At 48.0% G+C, this 26805-nt stretch overlaps 1 protein-coding gene across 1 annotated transcript in view; it reads right to left on the reverse strand.

Moving 5' to 3' along the window:
* Nucleotides 1–178: 178 nt before the first annotated feature.
* Nucleotides 179–26805, reverse strand: part of GRIK4 (glutamate ionotropic receptor kainate type subunit 4) — a 417952-nt gene continuing 391325 nt past the window's right edge. The window contains exons 17-21 of the mRNA XM_046017419.1: nucleotides 26353–26518; nucleotides 25261–25486; nucleotides 21228–21356; nucleotides 6730–6848; nucleotides 179–3155 (exon numbers count right to left, since the gene is read on the reverse strand). Coding sequence (XP_045873375.1) covers nucleotides 2799–3155; nucleotides 6730–6848; nucleotides 21228–21356; nucleotides 25261–25486; nucleotides 26353–26518 — 997 coding nt within the window. The 3' untranslated portion in view covers nucleotides 179–2798. The remainder of the gene's footprint in view (nucleotides 3156–6729; nucleotides 6849–21227; nucleotides 21357–25260; nucleotides 25487–26352; nucleotides 26519–26805) is intronic.

The raw sequence follows: 26805 nt of genomic DNA on the forward strand, positions 1-26805 counted from the left end.
GAGGGGAGAGGAGGGGAAGACACCAAGTAGGTTTATATTTTTATTTGCTTTTAGCGTACCTGGATGTCGGCCACACCAAACTATCCTTCCCAAACCCAAGCAGCTTTCACCCATCACTAACACTTCAGGGTTTGTTTCTGTTTTATTGTAAATATTCCAGTCGAAGAAAGATAAACAGACAAGAAAAAACCGCTTTATACAGTATACAGAGTCAGATAGAAAATACAGAATGGAAAGAAAGCCGACAACCAACAGATAAAAAGTGGAGACGAACCAAGGAAGAGGACTAGCTGGTTGCAGGTTCCCTGACCAGCTCGAGTGAGGCGCAGCGACAGTCCCCGCAGCAAATAGAAACTGTCTAGCGCTGTCAGTCTTATCTTCACTCCACGCGGTGAAGGACACAGACTTCATAAATGATTCATGGGGACATTTATTTCACTAATCCGTTAAAAAAAGTTGGCTATTGATCAAGATATCCTGTTCATAAAAATGAGTTCTTTAAAAAAAAAAAAAAATCAAAACAAACCAAAAAAATCCCTTCCCTCCCCAGTGTGATCTGACAGGAGAGACCACATTGCCGGAAGCAAGGAACAGAGCTGTGGGTTAGAACAGTGTGGCACCATTGGGGTCTGCGGTCAGGTGGCCTTTGGTGCCCTTCCCACCAAATCCACGAGACTCGAGGCAAAGTTTGAAAAAAATACTCGAGTCCTGTCAGAGCTTGCCATCATTTGATGGTTAAAGAGGGGGAAAAAAAAAAAAGATTCAAATTCATGAGAGAGAAGGTCAGCCTAGGACACAACCGGCATCCTTAAGGGAAATCATCAGGGTCCCATTTTGGCCCCCAGGCTGGCAGTTCTAACTAACAGGACTGGCACAAAGAAGCTGTTGAACTACCCAAATGGTAAAAACAAAACAAAACCAAACCCCCCAAAAAACAAAAAAACCACCAAAAAACAAAAACCAAAAAAACCCATGGAATTAAGCTCATCATCTTCCAAAGATGTCTTTACTTTAGTACGTTCAGAACAGAAATGTGAAGACAGTTGGATTCGAGGTGACAGTGGTAGGGGCGGGGGTGGTAGGGGCTATTTATTTCTCTCTCCCTCTGAATTGTCTAAGTTTACAATCAGGAATTGCATAGAATTTGTTTTCCATCCAAAAATGAAAACTCTGCGTGAAACTCCCAGCTGCTGGAGCCAGGCAAAGGTCACAGGGATGCTGGGAAGCCCTTCCCCTCAGCTGAGTGTGTTGGACCCCACAAACATCTCACAGGGAAAGCAGTAACCAGCAGCCATCTGAGAGCCTGGAAAGCACCAGTCATTCTGATTTCAGAGATGGAAGAGAAGTTAAATATTTTACTCAAACTCACACGAGGGGACTTCTGCCCCAGCTCAGGTTAGAGCTCAACAGGCCCCCGTTTCCAGCCCTGGGTGTATCAGCTGTGAGACCCCACCTGTCTCCTAGGAACCTGGCACATTCTTGATTATTTAAAGGTCTTTCCACTTAATAAACACGCAGAGCACACACTCACCCACATACACGTGCACACACAGACACACACACACACACACACACACACACACACACACTCCTGCACCCAGGTCTCACATCTATTAGAAAGAAATCACCCAATCCACGATAGTCTTGGGGGTCTGGCTTCATAGGCAGCTACTGAGTTTGGTTAAAGAGATGCCCTTGACAAAGGATGCACCGTAACAATAGGGGGACCCCACCCCCCTTCTCCCCTGTGACTAGCACATTCCATCTGAAGCCAAGCCAGGGTATGGGAAAAGTGTTTTACCCCCACTCTGCTCCTTAAGCAAGGCCCCAGGACACCTCATGCATTCTGCTCTCCTCCCCGTCTCTCTTCTTCAGAGATCACCTTCACAAAAGACCAAATCAAACCCAGTGGTCGTGAAAGTCAGAAAGAGGGAGAGAAAGAGAAGACATAGTAACCCCTGAAATCCCAGGCATTTCAAGGTCTCTCTGAGTAAACCATGAATTGATTGGATTTTGGCATTTAAAAAATTACTTTAATGGACTTTTGAGACTCTCCACCTTATTTTTCCCAAGACCCTTCTCCTACACTCTCTGGAGCCCCCAACCCCCACTCAGAAGAGAGGTCGGCACCTGAAATCCAATGCACTGGCCGCTCCATGTCCTAAAATTTAGGAAAAAGAAACGGATTATTTAGACTCCCAATGCCTAAGGCAGCCTCCCCCTCCAAAAACAAAAACAACCTCCCCCCAAACAAATGGCTAGAATTGAGACAACACGAAGAAGAAAAGTGGGGCGGGGCGGGCGAAGGTGGGGAAGGGAAAACAAAACAACATTAACAAAAATATACAAATCCAGAAAAGAAAAACTTCCCTGTTGAGTTTAATTTGTTTTCCTGTAAGAACTAGACCCAGGGTACAATGGCCCCTTCCTAGGGGAAATTCCACTGATGATTCCACCAATTCATTGGACAGGTCTGAGCAGGGACCCCCCACCCCAGACTCTGTAATTCTGGCGGGAGGGAAAGGCCCACTGGGAGAAGACGGGTCCTTGTGGCCGGGAGGGAGGGCGTCCCCTCGCCGCTGGGGTGCAACGTCTCTGGGTGGCCCCAGCTCCCGGCCCCGGGCGCTGGCTCTGGCCAGGGCGGCAGGCTCTCTGCGCTCTTTCGGTCAAGTTCCGGGATCCAGGCTCGGACGAGAAGCGTGGACGCTGCACGAGTCCCGGCTCCCCGCGGGGCGCAGCGCCCCCGGCCGGCCCTCCCGCCTCCCCGCCCGGCCTGCACGTGTCCGGCGCCCCCGGGGCTACTCGGGCTCGCTGCTGTTGGTGGTCTTCTCCCACTCCAGGCTCTCCTCGCTGCGGGCGGGAGACGGCCGCGCCCGCAGGCCCTGGAACCTGCGGCACTCGGGGCAGACGCGGATGTGTGTGCAGCCGCGGGCCACCAGGGCGGCCTCCTGGGCCAGTCTCTGCGCCAGCTGGTCGGGCTCCCCCGCCCCGCACAGCTTGCCATTGCTGAGAGTCGCGGTGCCGCGAGGCCGGCGCTCCTCGGGAATGGGGGGCCGAGGGGGAGGCACCCCAGCTCGCCGCCGGCGGGGGTGGACACTGTCCTGACACAAGATGATGCTGCGCAGCTCGGTCACCATCTCCTGGCAGACGGACACCTGGGGGGGGGGGGAGGGGGGAGGAGGAGGTCACAGTCCAACGTCTCAGAACCAACCCCTGAGGGTCCCTGGCGTGTCCCTTGCACATCTCCTCGGGTGGCTGGGGGCGGGGGCAGCATCTCCGAATCGAATAATGGAATAATCGTAGGAATGGAGGTATTGGGAAGACCTGTCAACCCATCCCCTCATTCCGCTGTCCCACTTAGCTTCTGAACGCGCTCCCTACCATAGTGCTCCACACCCCTGCCAGCTGGTCGCCCAGTCTTTGCAGCACACCTCCAAAGACACTGGCCTCACCGTGTTGGAACAGAGCCCATGAAATGGATCTTCCCTCTACAGACGTCACAATTCGTCTTCCTAAAATTTTCTTCCATCCATCCCTGTTAGATTTATACCCTGAAGCCTACTAAGTAAATAACCCTTTTTCTGCAGGTCAGTGTTTCAGGTACCTGAAAAATTCACTCTCCGTGAACATTCTGTTCTCAGGCTAAAGACTCTCATTCTTTGGGTCGAGTGGTTATAGCTAAGAGAGAATACTCACTATAACAACAAAAGGAACAGCAATCACCACCCTCTAGGTCCACAGCCTCCTGAAAAGAAACCCCAGGTCCAGCTCCGTTTCAGAATATGTTAGATGTTAGAGCAGTTATACAATGCACATGCTCTATACTGTGTATCGAAGCCAGTGGGATCTAGGGCAGACCCTATATTCAAACACATTAAAAGTTGTTAAGAGTAAATCCTGAGAGTTCTCCTCACAAGGAGAAAACTGGTTTTCCTTTTTTCCCCTTCTTTTTTATTTTATCTGTATGAGAGGACAGATGCGAGCGAAACCTAACTGCAGGGATCATTTCACAGTATCGGTAAATCAGACCATTACCCTCCAGGCCTCACACTTACACCGTAATGTATGTCAATTATTTATCAATAAAACTGGAAAAGAGCCCATTAACATTCTGTAGCAAAACGTTCATACCTTTACACTGAGTGGGACAGAGACTGCAAACATTAACACTAGCCTCGGACCTGTGCAAGTTTTGTCGCCCAGTGTACTTTGCATAAAATTTATTTAAAAACTTGGAACTTTCCAAGCCTTTTAGGTTTCAGAGTTGTGGGTGAAGAATCATGACCCTGCACGGCTGCTACTTCTACTCTACCCATTTCACAGATGTGGAAAGGGAGGCTCAGCGAAGTTATAGACCTTGTGAAAAATCACCCGACTCACCAAGAGCTGGCCCAGAATTTGAACCTAAACCTATCCACTCCAAAGCACATGTACGCTCTGTTTAGTTCTCTACTCTGTGCTGGAAAGGATGCTTTCCTGGACGATGACAGGAGAAAAAACCCTGCTCTTTCATGGTCTTTCTTCCAGTCTTCTCGTTCTATCAATGGAATGGTTGTTCTACTGCAGCCAAAGAGCTAACGGAGCCTTTACTCTTCATTTTAGCTCTTGGAAGTCCTCACTGAAGTTTTCGAGGTATATCCTGAGGGTGATTAAGCTTTTAAGAATAACCAGATCCTCTATCTGCAGAGAAGGAATATCATCTAATGGGATACGGCCCATTTAGACCCTTCCTAAACTGAGCCCTGTTACTAAATATCAGAGACTCTGGGCAAGTCCCAAAACATCTCTGTGCTTCCAGTAATAACCCTAAAAGCTAAAACAATAGCACCTGCCTAATCTATTACATGTGACAAGACATACATTTATCGACTGTCAACTATATATCAAGCACTGTGCTTTGCACAGAGATAAGATAGTGGCCACAGTCCTGCCTTTTAGGCAATGCAATGTTCAGTAGGGAGGCTGATACGAAAATACTTGCAAGACAATGTCTAAGTGCTTGATGCACAGGTTGCAGTGGTGTTGGAAAAGAGGAGAAATGATCAACTCCTCCCATCCAAGGATGAAGGCAGGAGAACTGGGGAAGGTTTCAGAGAGGAACCCCTGAACTGAGTCTTACAGAGTAAGTAGGTAGCACCATTATTTTAGGAGTGGACAATGCGAGAAAACCAGTAAAGTGGAAGGAAGAAGTTGGGGTGGGGGTGGGGAACCAAGAAAGCTTGGTGTCAGGCAAGGCAAGGGAGGAAAAAGCTTCTGGAAGGAACTGCCCGCTTCATGAAGGGCACACTGAGGTCCAGTAAGGCCCACTGGGTTCTCTTTGGTTTTGTCTATTGGGAGGGGTTAGATCTCTTAGCAATGACTTTTTAGTGCAGGGGTGGGGAGGAGTCAGACTGCCCTGCATTGAGGACTGGATGGGAGGTCAGGAACGGGAGACAGCCGGATCCGCCTGGTTTGGAGGAGGGGAAGGATAGCACAAGAGTAATAGTAACACTGCTACTTTTTTGTGGCTTTTTGTTGAAAAGCCCAGCATGGAGCCCAACAAGGGGCTTGAACTCATGACGCTGAGGTCAAGACCTGAGCTGAGATCAAGAGTCAGATGCTTAACTGACTGAGCCTCCCAGGTGTCCCAATATTATTATTTCAAAATAGAAGATAAACTTGAGCATGATTTTAGATTTTGGGGAGAGAGCAAGAGGCAAACATAAAAGGGGGAAAAAGGAAAATCCTGGAGTAGCCGAGGGAAGTGGGATGAGGGCAGAGACAGAGGGGTGCCCAGGAGCCTCTGCGGTGGTCGCAAGGGTGGCTTTAGCTGTGGGTAAAGTTTTTAGTGGGGTTTTAATTTAGGGCTAGCCACTCCTGATTTTGTGGGAGTAAAATTAACCGTTACGCATGAAGGGACAAAGGGATGTGAGGAGCTGGTGATGGTTTGGAAGTCCTAGTGGGTATGGGAAAGAGTCTGAGCACAGAAAAGTAGAAAGACCAGAAGGCTGTGCTGTATTGAGGCACCGCCTGAGGTTGGACCCCACAGACGGAGGGGCACGTGTATACCCGTTTCTCCAGCATAATGGAGGAGGCTTACAACGACCCGGAGTTGAAAGACTGAGAGAAAAGCGAACGTGCTTTAAGACCGGGGCCCCTTCTCGGAGGCAGAATGGAGAAGGATGGAATAAAGTCTTCTGCCTTCTATCCAGACTTCTCAGTCTGTGTGAAATTTACATTAACCCAGTTTTTAAGCCACAGGTTTGGGAATTAAATGGACCCAAAATCCCTGAGAAGGAAGATGTACTTCTTGGCCTTACGTGAATTGGGATATCCCTAAACATCTTTGCCAGTAAGGCGAAAACATAACCAAAGACAGAAGAGCCAAAGTTGTCCTTCTCCTGGTAGCCTGGTACTTTAGGCTGTTGCTCTTTGTCCACACTACAGCTTAAATTATAGCTGCAGAAGACTTCGTTGTGAATAAAACACACATCATATATTTATCATTTGGGCTGTTCTGGAAAAGAGTCCGAAGCTCAGGGGTTAATTGCACTTTCTGCGGCGGCATGATTATAAGCGATGAAGCATCAACCCAGACTGCTTGCCCATGGGACCGGGACTCTTTCTGCCTCGCTGTCCCGTGGGTGTTCCCCCCTCTTCCGGGATCTCACAGGTTTTGTCTGAAATGACTGTTGTAGGTGTGTGAGCCCATCAGCCAACACCACAGGTCGTACCCGTTCGAAGGTTTACCTCAGTAGCTTCCGAGTGTCGGAGAGTCCATAAAAACTCCAACATAGCCATAAAAATGGCCACGATTAAGCCACAGATAAGAACCACAAAGATTCCACCAATATTCTCCATCCCCAGTCCTGCAAGAGAGTGAGAACAAACACAAAATACTGTAAGAGGGCTACAAGACATACTCATTCTACCAACATGCTGGAAGTCGTTCAACCAACCAGAACCTGAGTCTTATAGATGCTTTTCACACATCCTCCTTGCAGAGATATAATTATCCTTTTGAGGAAAAAAAAAAAAAAAGGTGTGGTATAGCTGGAGTAGAAGAGGGGAAGAAGGAGAGTCGAGTTGGAAAGGGAGGAGTCTGGTGAGAAGCCTCCAAAAGGCCTTCTGGGGGTGGGAGGTGAGGGTGATTTTAAGAAAAGGGTCAGGGGTATCTGGGTGGCTCAGTCGGTTAAGCGTCCAGCTCTTGGTTTTGGCTCAGGTCATGATCTCAGGGTTGTGAGATGGAGCCCCATGTCAGGCTCTGTGCACAGTGGGGAGTCTGCTGCGGATTCTCTCTCCCTTACCCCCTGCCCCTCCCCTGCCCTCTCTCTCTCTCTCTCTAAAATAAATATTTTTTTTTTTTTAAAGAAAAGTGTCAGGGAAAATCTGATTTATCCTGCAGAGACATGATACCAAAATACCTATAAATTCTAGGTGTTTCATAAAAACTTTAGTCCATCTTTACAATACCGGGTTTGTTGGATATAAAGCAGTTTTCCAACCAAGCTATGGATAGAAAAAAATTCTGTTTCTGTATCTGTGTCAACAGGTTACTAAGATACGTATTGAGACAGAATCTGTACCAGTGGTGGCCATCAGGACCACGTGGGAAGCTTGTTCAAAATACAGATTCTTGGTCCTTACACCACCAGACCTCTTGAATCCATATCTCTGGGGTGGGGCCCAGGAATGTGCATTTGAAAATACATTTTACAGGTGACTCTTTTCTAGCCAGACCTAAAATTCTTTTGGAGAGTCGTATTTTTGGGGGGCAATATACATCACAAAGTTCCTTGAAGTCAGGCAGTTTCCAGTGTATTCTCCCTATGATCCCTGGCAGATAGCCTATATTCAGTAAATATTTGCAGGGTTTTATGCTTGTTTCATTTCCACGGTGTCAAACATTGAGTTTAGCTGTGTCACCGGATGCTTTACTTGGCATCAGAGAAACCCAAACTTCAGGAACGTGTCATAAGCCCATGAGACCCTGATTCAACAGGGGCCACCGTGGTAGATCCGAAAGCATCTTTGATCCAGGAAATTGCCGGGAGGGTAGCCTACGCCCTGTGCTAGTCTGGAATGCTTGCGCATTTGAGTGTCTGCGTAATCAGGGGTGGCACACGGAGCTACGTCAGCGTTAGGGAAAGCCAGGCTCACACACCACTAGAAATGAGCTTAGTTCTGCATCTTGGAGAGCTGGAAAAATAGCTCAGCGTAGCCAGAAGCCATTTCAAGATGCCTCGGGTTTCCTCTCACCAAGCCTCGAGTCGATGTCTGTTGCTTTTTTGTCTTGTTGTGACAATGGCCCAGCCCAGTGTCTGGGGGGGGGTGGTGGGAGGGAGGGGGAGGGGCGCCTACACTAATCATCTGCTATGGATCCTCTCTTTTGAATAACCCCAGACAAGGGGATATTTAAAAACTCAATTCTGGGACACCTGGGTGGCTCAGTTGGTTAAGTGGCTGCCTTCAGCTCAGGTCATGATCCCAGCATCCTGGGATCGAGTCCCACATCAGGCTCCTTGCTCGGTAGGGAGCCTGCTTCTCCCTCTGCCTCTGCCTGTGCTCACTCTCTCTGACAAATAAATAAATAAAATCTTAAAACAACAACAACAACAAACAAACTCAATTCTAAGGGAAGGCATATAGGGTTTGGAGAAGATTTCTACTTTCTGGGAGGAAGGGGGTTAGGGTTCATTTCAACACCTGCCCCTCTAACCTGGGATCATTTGGGCAGAAAGTTTTTTGACCATGGGAACATCAGGACCCACGTGAATGGGGCAGACACAAAGGACCCTTGAGAAAGAAGAGTGCACAGATGCCGGGACGCTCTGGTGTCCGCTCCAGGAGCACATGCGTGGTGTAGGGAAGTACATCGGAGCATCACGGGTGAACTCCATGGGTGATACTCCAGCTGTGGAGAAGGCTGGATGGAGGGCCTCAGTGAAGGGCAAGTGGTACCCCATTACCTAGAAGAGGTATGTCTACCTGTTCAGGTAAACGGACCCCCCAAGTGACTGTGAAGGTCCTATAAGACTCTCTGGTCACTTTGGGATAGTTGCACTTGATACAGAAAAAAAAAAAAAAAAAAAAGACTAGGATCCCCCTGAAAGGCCTCAACCTCCCCTCCTGTTTCTGCAGAGGGGAAGGTCCTCTCAGCGGGGCCAATTCTGCCATTTGGGCTCCCTGTCTGTCTCAGCATCACCCAGACCCTCTGACTCTGCCTCAGTGTAGACGCATACCCACATGCCTCTCCTCTCAGAGAGAAAATAAGAATCCCTCCTTCCCCTTCCAGCTCTGTCTAGTGAACACCCCTTCTCTCTCCTTCCTTCCCTGGCCAAGATTTTTGAAACAGTTGTCTATATCAGAACTATTTTAAGACATTTTAAAGCCCTTAAAAAAGCGTACACTTGGAGGCCCCCTCTCACATAACAGCAAGTAGAAGAAAATGCACCCATATCTTACGTTAAATGCGTTTTTAAGATTTTGCTTGTGATGTGACTGAGTAGCAAGCAACATTTAATTGATAACTGGCTGTGATTTCTCAGCAATCATTGTGCATAGAAGGGGATGTTTGCAAAATGAGAAAAATCTAACCCCCAAAATTGTTTCTAAATGTAATGAAGTTTTTATGAATATTAAATTTAAAAATTAATGAGGTCGAAACAATGTTACATTTTGGAGATATTTAATTAAACGTGTCTTAATTTAATTTTGCAGTTTCTTTTTTGCATCTTGAAGCTAATAAATTTTTTCAGGCCTCAAACGTAATTTTGGATGCTTGGAAAACCTTTTAGGCCCAAGGAAGCTGAAGAAGAAAATGGTTCTATCTGAATCGGCTTTTGTTTTTCCCACTCACTCATCACTCATCATGCAATTCTGTCTTGCACCACTAAAACCACCCACACCAAGGTCACCAATGAACAGCATGTTTCTAACCTTTTGGAAATTTTTCAGTCCTGATCTTAAGTGACCTCTTATAGCACTTGGCATTGCCAACCACATCTCCTTCTTGACTTTTTATAAAGACATTGCCCTCTGGCAAATTTCTCCATGCCTTTTGCTGGCTCTAAGGCACCTTCTTTCCTCATTTCCCTGCATCTGGTCTCCTGCCTCCCCCTCCTGCCCTGGCTAGTACCAAGTCCTGATGATTTTGCCTCCTACATACTTTTTACTTTCTCACCCTTCTCTCTATCCCTGCTACCGCTTTCCTTGTTCATGTTCAGGCTCCCACCGTCGCTTGGTTGGACTACTCAGCAGCCTTGGAAATGACCTCCTGCTTGCAGCTATATCGCTCAACTCTACCCTCCACTAAGTTTGCCTGAGTGATCTTCCCAAAATGCAAAATCTAACTGGGAGAAATCTCTAGTTACTGTTCATAGTTCCCAGCACATAGCATTGTTGCCCCATCTTCTTCTTTCTGTACCCTCCTCTGTCTAGAGCCTACCTCAAACCCCCAGGCACACACTGCGCTAAACTTAATCTTTCTTTTAAGGCTTTGCGGAGTGGTCACTTTCTCCAGGCTGCCTTCCCTGATCTTAGCTAGCTCTGTTAAGATACACGGCTTTGGTGTTTTGCTGATCATGTACTGTGACTCATTCTAACATTGCATCAAATAATGCCCTAGTTTGATCGCTATCCCTGGATTTCCAACTATATTATGCATTCCTTGAGGGAAATATCCAGGTCTCGTTCAACTCTGTAACCTCCCAATCATGGTGCGTGGCCCGTAATCGGAGCCCGATAAATGTTTGTGGAAAGAGTGAACAGAAAGTAAGAGGATAAAGATATCTCCTATGTAGAAGTCTGCATTATCAAAAGCTTTGGATCCATACTGTGAAATGTATTCATTCCTAATTAAATTCTGTTTGAAATAATAGTAAAGTGTGACAGCCCTTGTCGGGGGCTCGTAGCCCGGTCACAGAAGCAGATGGCCCAGACTGTGCGGAGTGGCTGGCCAAGGTGGGCGTGAACTCTGACATGGGCTAATCCACAACGTGGACCCATGGTACCGGGTCCCCAGCAGGTGCAAGGGCATGAGGGAGGGTTATACACAGACAGGTGATTGGAGCTGGGATAAGTTTGATCAGATCCCAGAAAGCTTCGCAGAATAGCTGAGGTTTTAACAGGATGCGGGGAGAAAGCATGCGTCACTGAAACACCCCCAGGTCTTGCTTTCCCAGCTTCTCAAGTTTCAGGTCCAGCATGTTAATCATGGCTGTTAGCTCCAGCGTGCTGAATCCTGGCTGGGCGGCCTCCCCGCCCAGGAGCGAGCTTGTAAGCCATCGGTGCCTTTAGGAACTTATTGGAAAGTGGAGGCAAGAATAGATTGCTGGCATAGTCAGAGTTGAGAAACAGATGGAGTGGGAGCAGGCAGCGAGTGCTAGCAGAGCACAGCAGTTCTACTTAACGCTGCCATTAGTCTCTCTCCTCAAGTCAAATGCCTCTGCCGCACACAGCCTCTCCTTGAGCACGGACACCCTCCAGTCTGACCACAAGCCCTCCATGCACTCACAGCCGCCTCGGCCCCTGCAAGGGGGGAGTCCGCTAATCACAGCCCCTTTCCCTTCTTCAGCTGTACCCCCACAGAAGCCACCTAGACAGATGGCTTTCACACTGACAGTCTCTCTTGGCACCTGAGTCTCGGAGCCTCAGCTATGCCCCAGCAATAAGACCATCTCAACTGGAACAGAACCGAACTCCCCCTGAAAACTCTTGATTAAATACTAACCCTGGTGTCACTCCTAGCTTGTCCGTGAATACAAATTACGGTTGATAAAGGCAAACCAACAACTTTCCTTGTCTCTAGAACTACACAGGGGAATGGCAACCTGGAAGGGAGGACCTCGGAGCAGATCTGAATCTCCACCCAACTGCTCTGCCTTCAGTTCTGACCTGAAAGTGATCACTTTTTGGAGTCACGTGCCTTACTCCCCTTGTGTATCTCCTGGTGGCACTGTGGAAATTGGCAACTGAGATGCACCTGTGCTCCTTTTGAACAAAGGGTAGGTCTAGCCTGGGAGGCAAAGAGGCAGAGGCCGCAAGAACCCCAGAGGTGGGTACAGAGAGCAGAGAGATCGGCACTATGATCCCGTGTATTTGTTCTTGGATGTGGGTCAATTAATCTTTCTCGAGAAGCTTCCATGAGCTGAGCGCCAGGCAGTGTGCTGAAGTTCTGTGCAGCGATCCACACTGAAAACTCCGGACAAACACCTGAATTCTTCGACCAAAGTAACTTTCGAGCACTTTCTATTTCAAAAGTCATGTTCACCTACCTCCATGCAAATATATTAAATGGTCCCACCTTCTGAGACTTATTTACTATAAATAGCATCCTCACGAGACCACGCGTGAGCTGACCTCTACGACCTTGTGAGAAAATACGAAAGGACCCATCAGGTGTGCACAGCCGAGGACGGAAACAGCAAAGCGTGTCATTCACTCTTCCCGGGACATTCCCTGACTAGACTAGCAGAGTCTCCAGACAGTGACGGAAGATAGTGACAGCAGGTGAACGGACACGACGTAGAAGAGGGATGGAAGAGGCATCTGATAATTTTTGCAATTTATCAAAACAGAAGCTTGGGAGAGGCGCTTTACAATTTATCAAAATACGAGCTCAAGCGCCTCATTTTTAAAAACATTTGCTATCTCGTTCCATTATCATTAAAAACACTGTAAAAAAAAAAAAAAAACCACTGTCGGCATTTTACAGCGAAAGAAACAGAAATTCAGGAAAGTTAAGTGGCCCAAGTTTTTACAGCTGAGACGGGATATCTAGATAAATTTCACTGCCCTCGCTCATGTTCTTTATAAAAATGAAGTTGACCTTTATGACTGCTTCCTGGGAGCAAAGCTACTAGGCTAAACATTTTCATTAAATCTCTGGGAAACTGCTACCATGTTTGCCTCCATTTTTCTGACAAGGAAATCAAGGTAGTGGAGTCAGGTAACTTGCCCGCGGTCCCACGGCCAGCAGCAAGGGCCAGATCCCAACTGAAGCCAGAGCCTGCGTCGCTACCCCTACCCCACACCGCCTCTCCCTGGAACTAGCCTTCCTTCTGCTACAGGGATGGGATTATAGAGCTCACCCCCATGCTCTGATGACTGAGTTCATTCCTGGGACCTCTCCTCCCACTCAGAGTGACCGGGAAAGAGGGTCACTCTTTTCGTATAGGGGTGATGTATGGTTGTATGTATGGGTGGTGAGTTCCACTTAGAAAATTCCCTTCTCGGGGCATGTGCACCCGAATGTTTATAGCAGCAATGTCTACAATAGCCAAACTATGGAAAGAACCTAGATGTCCATCAACAGATGAATGGATAAAGAAGATGTGGTGTATATATACACGCAATGGAATACTATGCAGCCATCAAAAAGAAAGGAAATCTTGCCATTTGCGACGACTTGGATGGAACTAGAGGGTATCACGCTTAGTAAAATAAGTCAATCGGAGAAAGACAACTATCATATGATCTCCCTGATATGAGGACATGGAGAAGCAACATGGGGGTTTAGGGGGATAGGAGAAGAATAAATGAAACAAGATGGGATTGGGAGGGAGACAAAGCATAAATGACTCTTAATCTCACAAAACAAACTGAGGGTTGCTGGGGGGAGGGGGGTTGGGAGAGGGGGAGGGGGTTATGGACATTGGGGAGGGTATGTGCTAAGGTGAGTGCTGTGAAGTGTGTAAACCTGACGATTCACAGACCTGTACCCCTGGGGATAAAAATACATTATAAGTTTATAAAAAATAAAAAATAAATAAAAAATTTAAAAAAGAAAAGAAAATTCCCTTCTCTCCTTGACAACATTACATCAAACGCTTGAATCAATGCTTTACTGACTTCACCTTGGCTCAGCGGCCACACAAAGTTGGGCTGCAGACTCTATGGTTGCTGACCTCCTTTGATGGCAAACTGGGCACACTGGGCCACCATTTGCCTCGGTTCCTGATCCTGTTAACTGGCATCCCCTGGGAATTTCTCCGTCTCTCAACAGTCAATCTGATTTGATTAGGGAGAAGCTTCCTCGGCAAGCATCTCTCTGAGACACTATCTAAACTCCCATATTCGGGTTTCCAGTCTTGGCTCTCTCCAGAGAAACCAGAGAACCGGGATCATCAGGCTGGGCCCCCTGAGAAGAGAGAGAGAGGAAAACAACCCCAGAGTCCACTCCCCAGGCATCCCTCACCCCCACTCCCACTAAGATGCCTCACATCCCCCTGGGCCAGACAGCAAACTTCCTGTTCTCTAAGGATTCTGTGAGTCAATACCACTGGCCCCTTTTCCATCCTTGAAAAGGGACCCTGATTTTCACAGCGTGGTGGTGTATTTATGTTCCTTTGAAGCCCAATTGTGAGCTTGTGTTTTTCAAGATAAAGGTATTTAATTTCCTTGGAATTTACCGGCTACCTTTTTGTCCAACCATTGTTCTGTAAAGCCTTCGGTAACTCAATCCCCTTGAATCGGGATGCCGGCATTTGTGAGCGGCTAACGGAGATTTCTTTTTATAGGGGCTGAGTGAGAGAATAAATAAAACAAGTGTTTTTGAAAAGAAAGTGCAGAAGAAAATGAAAGAGCTTGAAACAGGCTTCCATATACTCTACCATTTCATTTTTCAGCTGCAGGTGAAGGTAGATGGTCACTGAGCTCCAGGCAGGGAAGGAAATTGGGGAAGGTATGGGGAAGGGATAACATTGTGCTTCTCACCAGAGCCAAGGGATGCCTGGCAAAAGACTCAGGCTTGCCGGCATCATCCCAATGTTAGGGTTCTTCTCTGGAACTTGGCAGTGATGTTTGAGCTGTAATATTGGATTAGAAGTAGGGTAGCACCAGATCCTATTCTTTGAAATATCTCAAACTTTAATAGGATAACGAAGTGGAGAAGAATTATGTTAGCTACTGCCCAATGTCTGGTACACACTACAGATGTTCCTCGACTTACGACGGGATTATGTCCCAATAAACCCATTGTCAGTTGAAAATATCCTAAGTGGAAAATGAGTTTACTACACCTAACATACTGAACATGACGGCTTAGCCTCGCCCTCCTGAGACGTGCTCCGGACACTGCCATTAGCCTACGGTTGGGCAAAATCATCTTGAACAAATCCTTGTTTGTAACCAAGTGTTGGAACATCTCATGTAATTGACTGAACACTGTCCTGAAAGTGAACACTGGAATGGCTGTGTGGGGAGGGAAAGGCTGTCAGTGAATCAGCCCTTGACTCTGGCGATCTCGGGTGACTGGACGCTCTGCTGCTGCCCCGCATCACAGGAGAAGATCGTCCCACACACTGCTAGCTTGGGAAGAGATCCAAACCCTGGGTTCCAAGTATGCGGTATACTAAATGCATCTTGCTTGCACGCCATCATGAAATTGAACAATCGTAAGTCAAACCGTCGTTAAGTCAGGGACCAGCTGTACTTGAAAGCAAAGTGCCTATAGCTACTGTCAGTTTCAGAAGCCTCTGACAAAATGACCTTCCTCACATCATCCCTTCACCTCCATCCCTCTCTGCCTGCTGCATAGTCTCCTCCTTCCTTTAGGCTCACGGGAAAGCCAATGGACTCACATCAGGGAAAGAAAGATCACCCAGGAGCCGCTCTGGAAAGCAAATTAATATGACTGCCCTTTGTTCGGTTTGAGATGCAAAGAAAAAAAAAAGTTCCTGTGGCTCCCTTCCTGGCAACCGTTTAAAGACTTAAAGGAAGAAATCTTTCGGGTCACGCTGGTCCTGTTCTTCTGCCCTAGGAGGGGCTCCCTGGAGCAGGAAGTTATATTCCGTGAAGTCTGATGGCTAATTTGCCAGAGAGAGACCAAGCGATGATGTCTTCGTTCCAGGCTAGTGCTTCTTGCTTGGCTTGGAGAGGGTCATGCGGACTTTTGCTGGGTGAGGAAGCCCTTTCAGTTTTCTGAGTCGTGTTTGTTTGGGCTTCCGCCATGGCAGAAATGGGGCCACTGCCTTAAACTGGCACCAGCTGCCGTGGCTGGGATGGGAGCCGAGCCCTGGCTCTTATGGCGACTTGCACAGCATCTCCCAGACGGGGCGCTTTGGATGTATTAATACAGCTCATCCTTTCCTTCCAAAGGGCAGCTGGACAGAGTAGACACAGCCTAGTTGAGAGAATCCTAGCATCCCATGAAGCATTTGGGACCCAGGGAGGGCGACCTCACTCTTTATTTTCCCCTTTTCATCTGCTCCGTTCTCTTCTCTGTGCCAGGGAACATTTCGTCCCCAAGTGCAGAGTGAAGCCTCCTGTTATGACCTCTCCAACTTCCCTGGGAGCCCGGTCTGCCTGTGTGCCTCCCCTCGCCATCCCTCCTGAGCTCTAGCGTCAGCCTCTGTGGACTGGGGAAGGGTTTCCAAACCCCAAGGTTTTCCACTTGGCAGAAATTCTAACTTAAGTTTTTTACAAATTACCTGATGTCTACCCCTAGCTCCCATTTCCACCGACTGCCAAAAACTTAGAGACTTCTCCGTCACTTTGGCTTTAAATTCAGCCAAATGCAGTATTTCCTCTGTTCTCACTTCACCCCTGGATGTAGTTCGGGTCTGAGGATAGGAAGGAAATGATGTATCATGGGGTGGGTTAGGTGTCTGGTCTTAATGCTGGGTTCCACTTAGATTTCCAGTATCTGGGGGCCTAGGAAAAGGCAAGCCTGTCACTGGTTGCTCCCTGCCCTGGGTCCCCCTGTCTCTTCTCTCACGCCCTCTCTTCACTGTAGCATGACATATATTTCTGGGGCTTTCCAAACTCCAGAAGCAAACAAAAAAATCTCTTTCCCTCTTAGAATCCCCAACTAATCTAGAAGTTCTATCTGCTCCTGTCTTTTGTCCCAGCAAGGTAAAGAGCTCCTTCTCAGGGAGAAGGAGCTAATATATATTCTAATATATCCTTTTCCTGCTCAGAAGCTCCCTATCCTGGCCAGGGTGTTGTTGTTGTTGTTATTATTTTAAATCTGGTTTGCAGATGTGGCCTGGGTCTTGTATTATTTTTCTACTCTCGAATTTCTAGTGCCAGCTTCATGCCAAGCTTCCTTTAGGTATGAGCCTTCCGTATTGCAAAATATTTTTCCAGCAAATCAAAAACCTTGACTTCTAAGAACACTGTCTCTGTTGAGTTGTAAGAACCGTTGGAACTTAAAGTCAATAATTTGATTCTTTGTTCCTCTTGTTGCAAGGACTTCCCCTGAGACCATGAATGCCAGTGACAGCTCAGAATTCCATCCCAGAACCTGCTTTCATCATGTCCCGTCTTAGCCCAGCATCTCTGAAGTCTGGAGCCAACACTCTCAAACTCGGCCCGGGGTGCCAAGGCATTGGTAATGCCCTTGGATATTTACGAAGCATCTTCTGGGACACTAATTTTACTTAGAGTTGAAGTGGGAAAACCATTTTAAATAAACAAGCCTATGTTACATTGTAATTTGCAAAATTCATGTGTTTTTAGAATAAAATAGGAGACCAAGGACATTTCAAGCACGGTGGGCTGTTTTAGAGGATGTCCCCAGACTCCCAAGAGTATAGGCTTGGTATCTACTGCTATTAATTCCTCCCATGGAAAAGCTTGGGACATGCTGGTTTGCAGTCCAAATGCTTCCTACAAGTTTTCAACGCCTTCTGAACTGCAACCCTGTCCTACTTATTCAAACCAGTTTCTAAACGCAATAGCTATGCGCTACAACATTCCTAAAGCAGTGACTCCTGATACATGCTTCAAGGTTCAGGCCAAATGTCCCTAAAGTCTTCCCTGACCACCGCTCAGAATTAATCACTTCCTCCCCTGGGCTTCATAAACACTTTCTTTATGGGTCTTGTAAAGCATTCCTACAGCACAAGCGTTATAGTGATGATTTGTGCCTCTCTAGGCTCTAAACCTCTTGAGGACGGCGCCATGTCTTAGTCCTTTCCATAATCTCAGAGCCTAGCACAGCGTCTGATACGCACTGATTGACAAAGTACATTGGATGCAATGGGGGTATGCGAATATTTCTATGCCACCAGCGGTGGGAGGGGGGCGGGGAGTCAGGGTTCCTGTTTGGGAGGCAACAGGGATAGGAAGTGGTACCAGTCTGGAGGTCCTTGAGATGACTGCCCACTTTACTCATTCATTCATTCATTCATTCACTGTTCATCCTTTCATCAAACATGGATGTCATGTGATAATGCTGGTCACCAAGATACAAAAATAAATAAGACACAGCCCCTGCATTTGAGTTTTTTATAGTCTATGGGGGACAAATGTCAACAGATGCAAAAGAGATGTCGTAAGTGTGGGTTTTAGAAGAGCTATCTAGCCTTAAGGAGCACATAATGAGTGGGCACGCTTGTGGCCGTGGACACTGTTCAGAACTCTCACGGTGCCTTAATTGCTCCTCAAGGCCTAGATTTGGGAATAAAATTAGTTCTCACTTCCTTTGTGCCAGTCACTTTTGCAGAGGGTTTATTCAACATGATTTATGTCATCCGATCTTCACAATAGCCCTGGGAGGTGACATGATTATTAATCATCATCTCTATTTCCTAGAGAAGGAAACTGAGGCTCAAAGATTTTTTTTAGTGTCTGTAACAAGGCCGTTTATGGAGTGGGATCCGTCTGAACCAAGGCCCATGATCCTGAACCCCATAGAAACTGCCCGAGGGAAGAGAGCTATCCTCGTGGCTGTTGGTAGAACAAACAGGTAGGCAGGACAGTAAAAGTCTAACGAGCTCCCTTCTTGGAGGTTGGGAGGAGGGTTGGGGGAAGTCCATTGGATTTCAGTGACACCTTAAGTGGGAGAGAGATGATCCAGACGGGGGGTCCGTGAGTGACCACGATAAAGCACCCAAATCATCGTATTTGCCAATTTTGTTGCCCATCTAACTGTTTCTCTCTGGGATCAGCGGGATGCATAAATAAACACCGGCAAAGACATATGGGCACAAAAGGGAAGGACCTGTGGCCAGGTTTCGGGGTCAGAGATGAAAGGGGGAAATTGGAGACATGGGAGCAATTCAGCAGTGAGCCTCGAGGGGAAATGTGCTCCAAGAGATCAAATGGGGGATCGGGTTGACAAAGGCAGGGAACGCTGGGGAAGCCCACAGACAGTGGGAAGCAGGAGGGGCGGGAGATCTGGAGCCAGCAGGGCTAGCTGCCAGCTGGGGTGGGGGAGGACAACAATGCAGGAGTTTGTCGGGGTCCCTACACTGCTCTGAGCCCTGACTCCTGGCCCCCTCCCATGGTGTTCCAGCCTCCCTCATCCACAGTGTCTCTGTGTCACATCTGCTGGGTCAGCTGCTCAGAGGCAGGAGCGACTTGCCCGAGTGGACAGCTCTGGGGTGAAGGTTGTGCAGGAAGGTCACTGAATCAGTTTCATTGGTCACTTTGCTAATTTGACCCAGGAGGACACTGTCCTGGGTAGCTTTTGACAACTACCAGCCAGTAGCTTTAGTCACAGATCCCACACATATTTACTGGGTCCCTAGTACATGTCAGGCTCTGTCGGGGAGGCTAGGAACATAGAAACAAACGAGACTGGGTCCACGGCTAACATGCCATCTGCCAAGCAGAGCCCAGGAGCTGCAATGCAGAATGTTGAGTTCTCTGTCCAAGTCACAGAAGGCACCCAGCCCACTGGGGGAGTGGAGGTAGAGGGAGACCAGGGGCTTCTAGGAAGAGAGCTACATGGACATCTCTCCTATTTCAGTCATTGGTCAGGGGATGGACCCAAGGTCCCTCTGCTCTGGGGCCCAGATTCACCTCCCTGTTCCTACTTTAGATTATTCCAGATCAAAAGCCACCACCGGTTCCCACCCCCACTTGGCAAGACGGTTGCTCTTTCCCACCACTCTGAAGGCCACTGTTATCACAGAACAACATTGACCTACATTATCTTATCAATAAGCTCATTTTATTTTGACTGTTCCAGCCTAGTCAGATTTAGACTGTTTTCAATCCATGTGTCTTTCTGTGGGGAGGGGGTGGTGCAGGAGCATTTCGCTACCAACACCTTCCCAGGACAAACCCTCCGTACAGCTCCACTCTCCCCACGGGAACCTTGCTCAGCTCCGGCTGCGTCCACGGAGCCCCTGCTCACATCACAGATTCCTGCTGCATCTTCCTCAAGGGGCCCATTGCCTGCAACCGCCCCCTCCAGCCCTCCCTACCACTCAGCTCCTGAACAGCTTCAACATCTACTTCATTCTATCAAATCCGCAGAAGTTTCCTGATATCCTCATTCATTCATTTCCTTTCTTTCTTTCCTTTCCTTCCTTCCTTCCTTCCTTCCTTTTCGGAATAGAGTTAGTCTCCTCCACACTTGATCTTTGGGGACTGGAAAGCCAAGGTTTGTGTGGCCTCTGTGGCTTCCTATGAGGGAAGGGGCAGCATTTCCTCTAACTTAGAAAAGGCCACTACCCAGAAGGCCATATTCCTGAGACTTTGCCTTGCAGGACGGATTCCCATGCAGAGACACTTGGAAACACGAAGTCACTCGTTCACTGTGTCATCACGGATAATCATTCACGCTGGGCAGAGAGGGAAGCATACAATATTACTCATTTCCCTCCTCAGCTGCCTTCCTAGGGAATAGCGTGTATAAGTAAATTTGTTACATATTTTAGCAAGGCTGCCTTAGATGACTAGGGTGATCATATGATTTATGTCCAAACCAGGACATTACGAGAAGTAAAGGAGGTTCTAAAAATAACTAAGAGGCATTAAACGATCAACAACAGATGCAGCCCGGGACTATCCTGGGTGAACCCCCTACAAAAAACCCCGGGTGCTCAGGGACCCTGAACACTCCCCCAACACACATATCAGCCAGTGACTGCTTTCTATCCAGTGTGATCTAGACTTCATTCATTCACTCACTCACTCATTCATTCAATAAAACATCCATGTGCCAGGCCCTGTGGACAGCCCTGTGAGGAAGACAAGTCCTGTCCTCATGACATATATTCCGGTAGAAGAAATGGAAAGTAGACAAATGAATGAATAGAACATATAGTATCAGGGAGTGATGAGGCCTGACAAGAAAACCAAAGCAGAGCTCAGGGGATGGGGGAGACGGGTGAGGGGAGGGATGTCCTCTCTGGGGAGCCTCCTCCAGAGGCTCCAGCCCTCAGCCCCACCCAGCCCTAACTTCCTTCCACGGCTTGCTCTTGGTGTGTTCCAGCCACCATCGCCTGGACTCTTGACACCAGAACAAGCTGTTGTACCCCAGAGCAGGAGGGGGCGCTCCTGAACCCGCTTACCTTTGGCTCTGTGATCTTCCTCCTTGGGGCACTTGCCGCCTTCCCACCATTTGCGCTTCAGAATTTCTAGGCGGTTGTTCTCCTGCAGCTGGAGAATGGCCAGGTCAAACTCATCCCGGAAAACCGAACCTGTGGGGTCACGGGAGAGCTCAGAACATGGGGTGTGAGTGCGCTGTTAGGCGTCACTCTGCTCCTTTCCCCAGTACACTTCCTGGGCACTCTGGTCACTTAACCCCAGGAGGAGAGAGACAGACGTGGCAAGGGTCCCCGCAGGGGCACGCCTCTCCCCCTGACTAGTTCTGAGGACCCTCCATGAAGAGGAGGGGGTTCTGGGCCTTTCTACTTTCCTTCTCTCTACACTGATGCCACGTTCAGCCCACGGCCGAGAGCCCAGTGAGGGTCAAGCAACGGCTTCTCGGGTTCCCGTGGAGCCCTGATTCCCCACCACTTTCTACTCAGGTTAAACGACCTGCCTAGGGACACTCGGGAAGCTGGTCACGAGGCTTCCCATCTGCCTCCAAGAGGTCAGGGTGGGAAAACTTGCATGACACAGACCTCTCCCTCAGTCAGCTGTCTGTCTTTGCTTGATCTAAATGAATTTCCCAGGCACCTGTAACTCTTGCTACATCACACCTGACACCTGTTTACCCAGGGCAGCCCCTAGGGGGAGAAGAGCCACCCGAGAGAGTGACAGAAGCCAGCTCTCCCCCATCTGTACGCAGAAGCCAGTCTCGGGCAGCCCAACCTTCCCCCCTGCCTGCTGAGTGTCCGACAAGCCCCCGTCCCCGTCCATCACCCCGTGTATACAGCTCCTCCTTCCCTCCTCAGACAGAATGCTTCTGTTCGCTGCAATTCTTTTTTAATTTTTCTAATGGAATATGGTCAAGGAGCTTTGGTTCTGGAATTTAGGTTTAATCACAAAAACAGGCTTAAATGAAACCATGGGAAGCTCAATGCCTCAGTACGGGCTGAGGCCGGAGATCTTAAAGGAAAAGCTGCCAAGAGGCTGGAGACCAGCTAAACTGCTCAGTTTTCTTGCTCAAGCTCTGTGAAGGCCTGATGTGGACAGATGCCTCAGGGGAAAAGGCTACGGCTAAGGATTCAGGCCGAAGCTTGGAACAAATAGATTTGTGCTCTCAAACTTTAATACGCATGACCTGGAGATCTGGTTGACCTGCAGACTCTGAATCCATGTTTCCATGGGCCTTTTATTTTCCTTAAGATTTTATTTATTTGAAAGAAAGAGCGAGAGAGAGAGAGAGAGAGCACAAGTGGGGTGAGGGGCAGAGGGAGAAGGAGGCTTCCTGCTGATCAGGGAGCCCACTGCAGGACTCAATCCCTGGACTCTGGGATCATGACCTGAGCTGAAGGCAGATGCTTCACCGACTGAGCCACCCAGGTGCCCTCAGGTTGTGCGTTTCTAACAAGCTCCAAAGGGGATGCCCTGCTGCTCGGCCACAGACTGCACTTTGACAGACCAGGGCCTAGATCAGCTGCCAGATCTCGGGACTCTGACAGCCCCGACCCACAGAGGGAAGCTTCCCTCCTGGAAATACAACTATGCCTGGGCATGCAACTCCCCAAGCTTGCGGCACAGAACGTGTCTATGCAAGCGATGTGGGCCAACAGCAAGAAGGCCTCGTGTGCCATAGGTACTTACTACACACCTGCAGCGGATGGCTACTTGAACTGCCAGATGGGGCTGGGTGGTGAGACTGATGAACATTCCAGGTTTACAGACAACTGTCCGGCCATTTCAACCAGTTTTCAAGGCATTTTCAACCCAACCTCAACAGCACCCCAGGGGCTCCATGGAAGGATTATTCTGTTTATTCCACATTTCCCTGCGTTGCTCCTAAACCAGTTTACTAATTTTCCCTCTCATTCCGTGTGCCGTTTTTCTTAATTTTTTGGGGTCCGAGCACATTGCTTATTCTCTGGTTATGTCCTTACCCCACTCTCTCTGCCCACTTAAAAACGACACACATGCTGCCTTTCCTGGACGTAACCTCAGCGGGATGTAAATTGTCTCATCAGTGGATTGTAGGATGCTCTTCCCAACCTGATCTGAGAACCTGGACAAGCCCACAGCTCACCTATCCTGTCTTGTTGAGCCGGTGGGACCCTCTGGCAACATGGTCTGGAAAGCAAAGCACTGAATCTGGAGATAGGCAGTCTAGGCTCAAAATCCAGCTCCTCTACCTGCTTTGTGACCTTGGACAAGTACGTTGTCGTCCTGAATCTCAGTCCTCTCCTCTAGGGTGAGAAGGACCACATCTACCTCGCAGGTAGGCTGACGTGTGAAAATAGCATCATGCCAGATACAGAAGAAGAAGTGTATTTCCTTCTCTTTTTCCTTCATTATTGATAACAATTTCTAAAGTCGGCCTGCTTTGTGTCATCCCTCAACAGGTTTGTTCCATGAACACTTTTAAAACATTTGAGATTTCAGTAATTTAACTGAAATTTAAAGAAATTTATCTTAAACAGCTGGATCCTGATCAAGGTGCACGTTAAAGTTTGTTTTGTGGTTCACGGCACCATCTTGAAACAAAATGGAAGCCAATAAATCTCTCAAAGAGGGCCGTAATCTGCATATTAATAAATATCAATGAAATATGATGGTAAGAAGGGCATATGTGGGCTTCCCAGTGCCCGGAGTGAGGCCTCTGGTTTACAGAAGAGCTAGTGTCAGAATTCATTGAGCTCAAGAATGAACTGTATCCTTGCCTATGCTCATTGGCTTGGTTTCCCATCCATCTTTAAGAAGTCATCTGCTTTTACCAAATAACACAGGGGATTGGGGAAAAAATGGGAGGGCACTCATGTTCCCCCCAAACAGCATAAGTGGGAGATGCTGTGGTTTAAGGTACCTGATCTGATTATTGGGTTTACCCCTCAATTACCCTATAAGGTAGGCCTTGGAAACCTAATTTTACAGATGGGGGTAACTGAGACTCAGAGAGCTTAAATGATCTGAGGTCCCACAGCCCGGAACCAGGAGCATTCCCAGGTCTGCCTGTCCCCAAACCCACGCTTTTCACACTCCATGGAATAGTGAATCCAACAGAATTCTAAGTTAGGTAATGATCAAGAGAAGGAGTGTGGTAGATGGTAGCAAAGATGTTACATGCTATAGATCGCTTTCCCCACATGGTCTGATGGCCTCAGTTGCTGCCTCTCCCCCTGCTGCCTTGTACAGGATAGCCTTGTAGAAGAACAGTGTTGGGCAAGGACAGTGCCAAACAGTGTGGTTCTTCATGATGGGTGAGGGAAGGACACATGCTCCAAGCACCAGGGGAACACTTTCAGATTCCCTCTCCAATCTAAAGAGCAGTTCAAAGTGATTCCCCTCAACTTCTGATGGAGGCACTCTCAGCAGGAGAAGGCCCAAAGCATGAATATCCTTTAGAAAGCATAGCTGGGAGACCTTTCTGGAAGTCAAACATCCCTACCATCCTATAACAGCCTGGAAGGCCACAGTCAACTGAATACTGAGTTCTCCTGTTCATTCTCAATGACCTAAGCTGATTGGGAGTAGATGGGTTCCACAGATGATCTGAAAACCACCTCACCTCATCATGTCCGTCTCCTTTTGTAATAAGCCTTTCCCCGGGGACACTAATAGCAAAATTAATTAAGTTTGACCATCTCTACTTTCCCCTTCCCACTGCTAGAGGTCCATCAACAGAGCAAGAGCCAAAGGGCAGGAAGCAGAAGAGGGGAAAACAAAAGCCGTGAAGAATCCACCAAGGGCATCAACATGTCCTTGAGTAATTAATCAATTAATAACTAATCAATTTGACCTGCCATAATTAAAGACTGAGAACTCTGATGGAAGTATGTGGGTTTGCTTGTTTTTTGTTTTTTGTGTTTTTTTTGCTTTTTTTTAACCTGAAGAATGCCCACCTAAAGTCACTGTTAACTGGTTCTAGAACAGGGTTGTCGAATTCAGTGCTGCGTTCAGTAGTCCTAGCTACTCTGACCCTGCCTGGATGGAGCTACCCAAAGAGGCTGTTCCTCTCCTGCATACCGACTGGCATGCCAATCCCATAGCCCTTGGTGTCCAGCAGGCCCCCAATCTGAGTGAGGTTGCAGTTTCGCTGCCGGTAGTACTCATTCATGGTGGATTCCAGAAGGAAGGCGTAGTTGGAATTCAACACCCTGGCGATTCCCTCCTCAGTGCTCTTCACAAACACACTTGGCTGCTTAGAATACATGTAATTCCACATGCGTTGGTAGGTCTGATAGCGGGAATTCTGGGAAAAGACCACAAGGAAGCAAGATTAGAACAAGAGAAAGGAAATGTTGGTTTTAAAAGGGAAGTAATCAAGGTGGACCTTAAAATCCTGGCCCTTTTCTTACTCAATCCCCTCATTATAGTCCATATAACATTTTCCCTTCCATCTCTCAATGACCACTCTATCATGGCAGGAGAGGGGGCTGTGCCTTTGATACCTTTCACAGAAAGGCAAGAAAAGAACAGGGTCCTAAGACACTGTAAACTCTGTCTAGTGGTTTGATAATCAGTTTTGCCCCATCTACCCTAGAGAAGACTTTTGTTGCCAACCTGCGTGTTTGGACCGAATGAAGAATGGAAATTCTGGTTGTGTCCTTCGCTGTCCTTCAGGTAGGAGGCAGTGAACTCAGGGTCATTGGGACTTCTAAGAAACACTGTCTGAAGGAGGAGTGCCAGCCACTTTCTGTTGACCCTAAACCAACGAATCAATCCCAGATCAAACGCTGGCCTCTATTTTTACAAATAAGAAGACTGAGAGAATTTAGCCGGGTGTGTGTTTCTATCCACACCTGTGTTTGCATGATGCCTTCAGTGGTTGTGGTGCCAACAGGCACTGAGGCTTGTATGGAAAACAGAAAACTGAAGTCCAAGGCCTTGGACTTGTTTCATGTGAAATGGATGTCTTGGGTAGTCAGTTGGTTGGACACCTATTAACTCCAAGGGCACTTTGTAGAGCAGGACATAGATGAGCCCCAAGTGAACCTCCAAACTAGATGTTCGAAAGAGATAATGGGATGAAGATTGATGTTGTTATCTTTAGAGGACAAATGTCTCAACTCTATTCTGCCCAGTTCCCCATGTTGGTGAGCCACCCAATGGGTTTACTTGGAAGAAGGTCATGCTGGAGCCTCCGTGAATTGTGCCATACTCAATGGCAGTCTGGTCAGCCAGGTCATCCACTGACTCAATGGGCACATCCATGCGCTGCACGGTCAGGAAGGCCGCTAGGTTGGCCGTGTAGGATGAGATGATGATCAGCGTGAATGCCCACCTATGTGAGAAAAGACCAGGAAATCATCCTTGCCCGGAAACCCCCAGGAGTCTTAGTCCCCACCCCCCAGTCCTCCAGCGACACAGGAGAGACCAGGAGTCCCTCTTCAGAAGGAGCTCCCAGCTCCATGGGAGAAGAAAAAGGAGGCAGGGCATATGATGTCAACAGAAATGAACAGAGTTTGTGAGCCTTTCTTGAAAGAAGACCATTAATTTTTTCTTTTCATTTCTTAAAGGAGGTGATTATTGGGTTGCTATTCAAAAGAGGTATGTCCATGCATATGAGAC

This window comes from Meles meles, chromosome 8 (genome assembly GCF_922984935.1).
Source record: "Meles meles chromosome 8, mMelMel3.1 paternal haplotype, whole genome shotgun sequence".
Taxonomy (NCBI): domain Eukaryota; kingdom Metazoa; phylum Chordata; class Mammalia; order Carnivora; family Mustelidae; genus Meles; species Meles meles.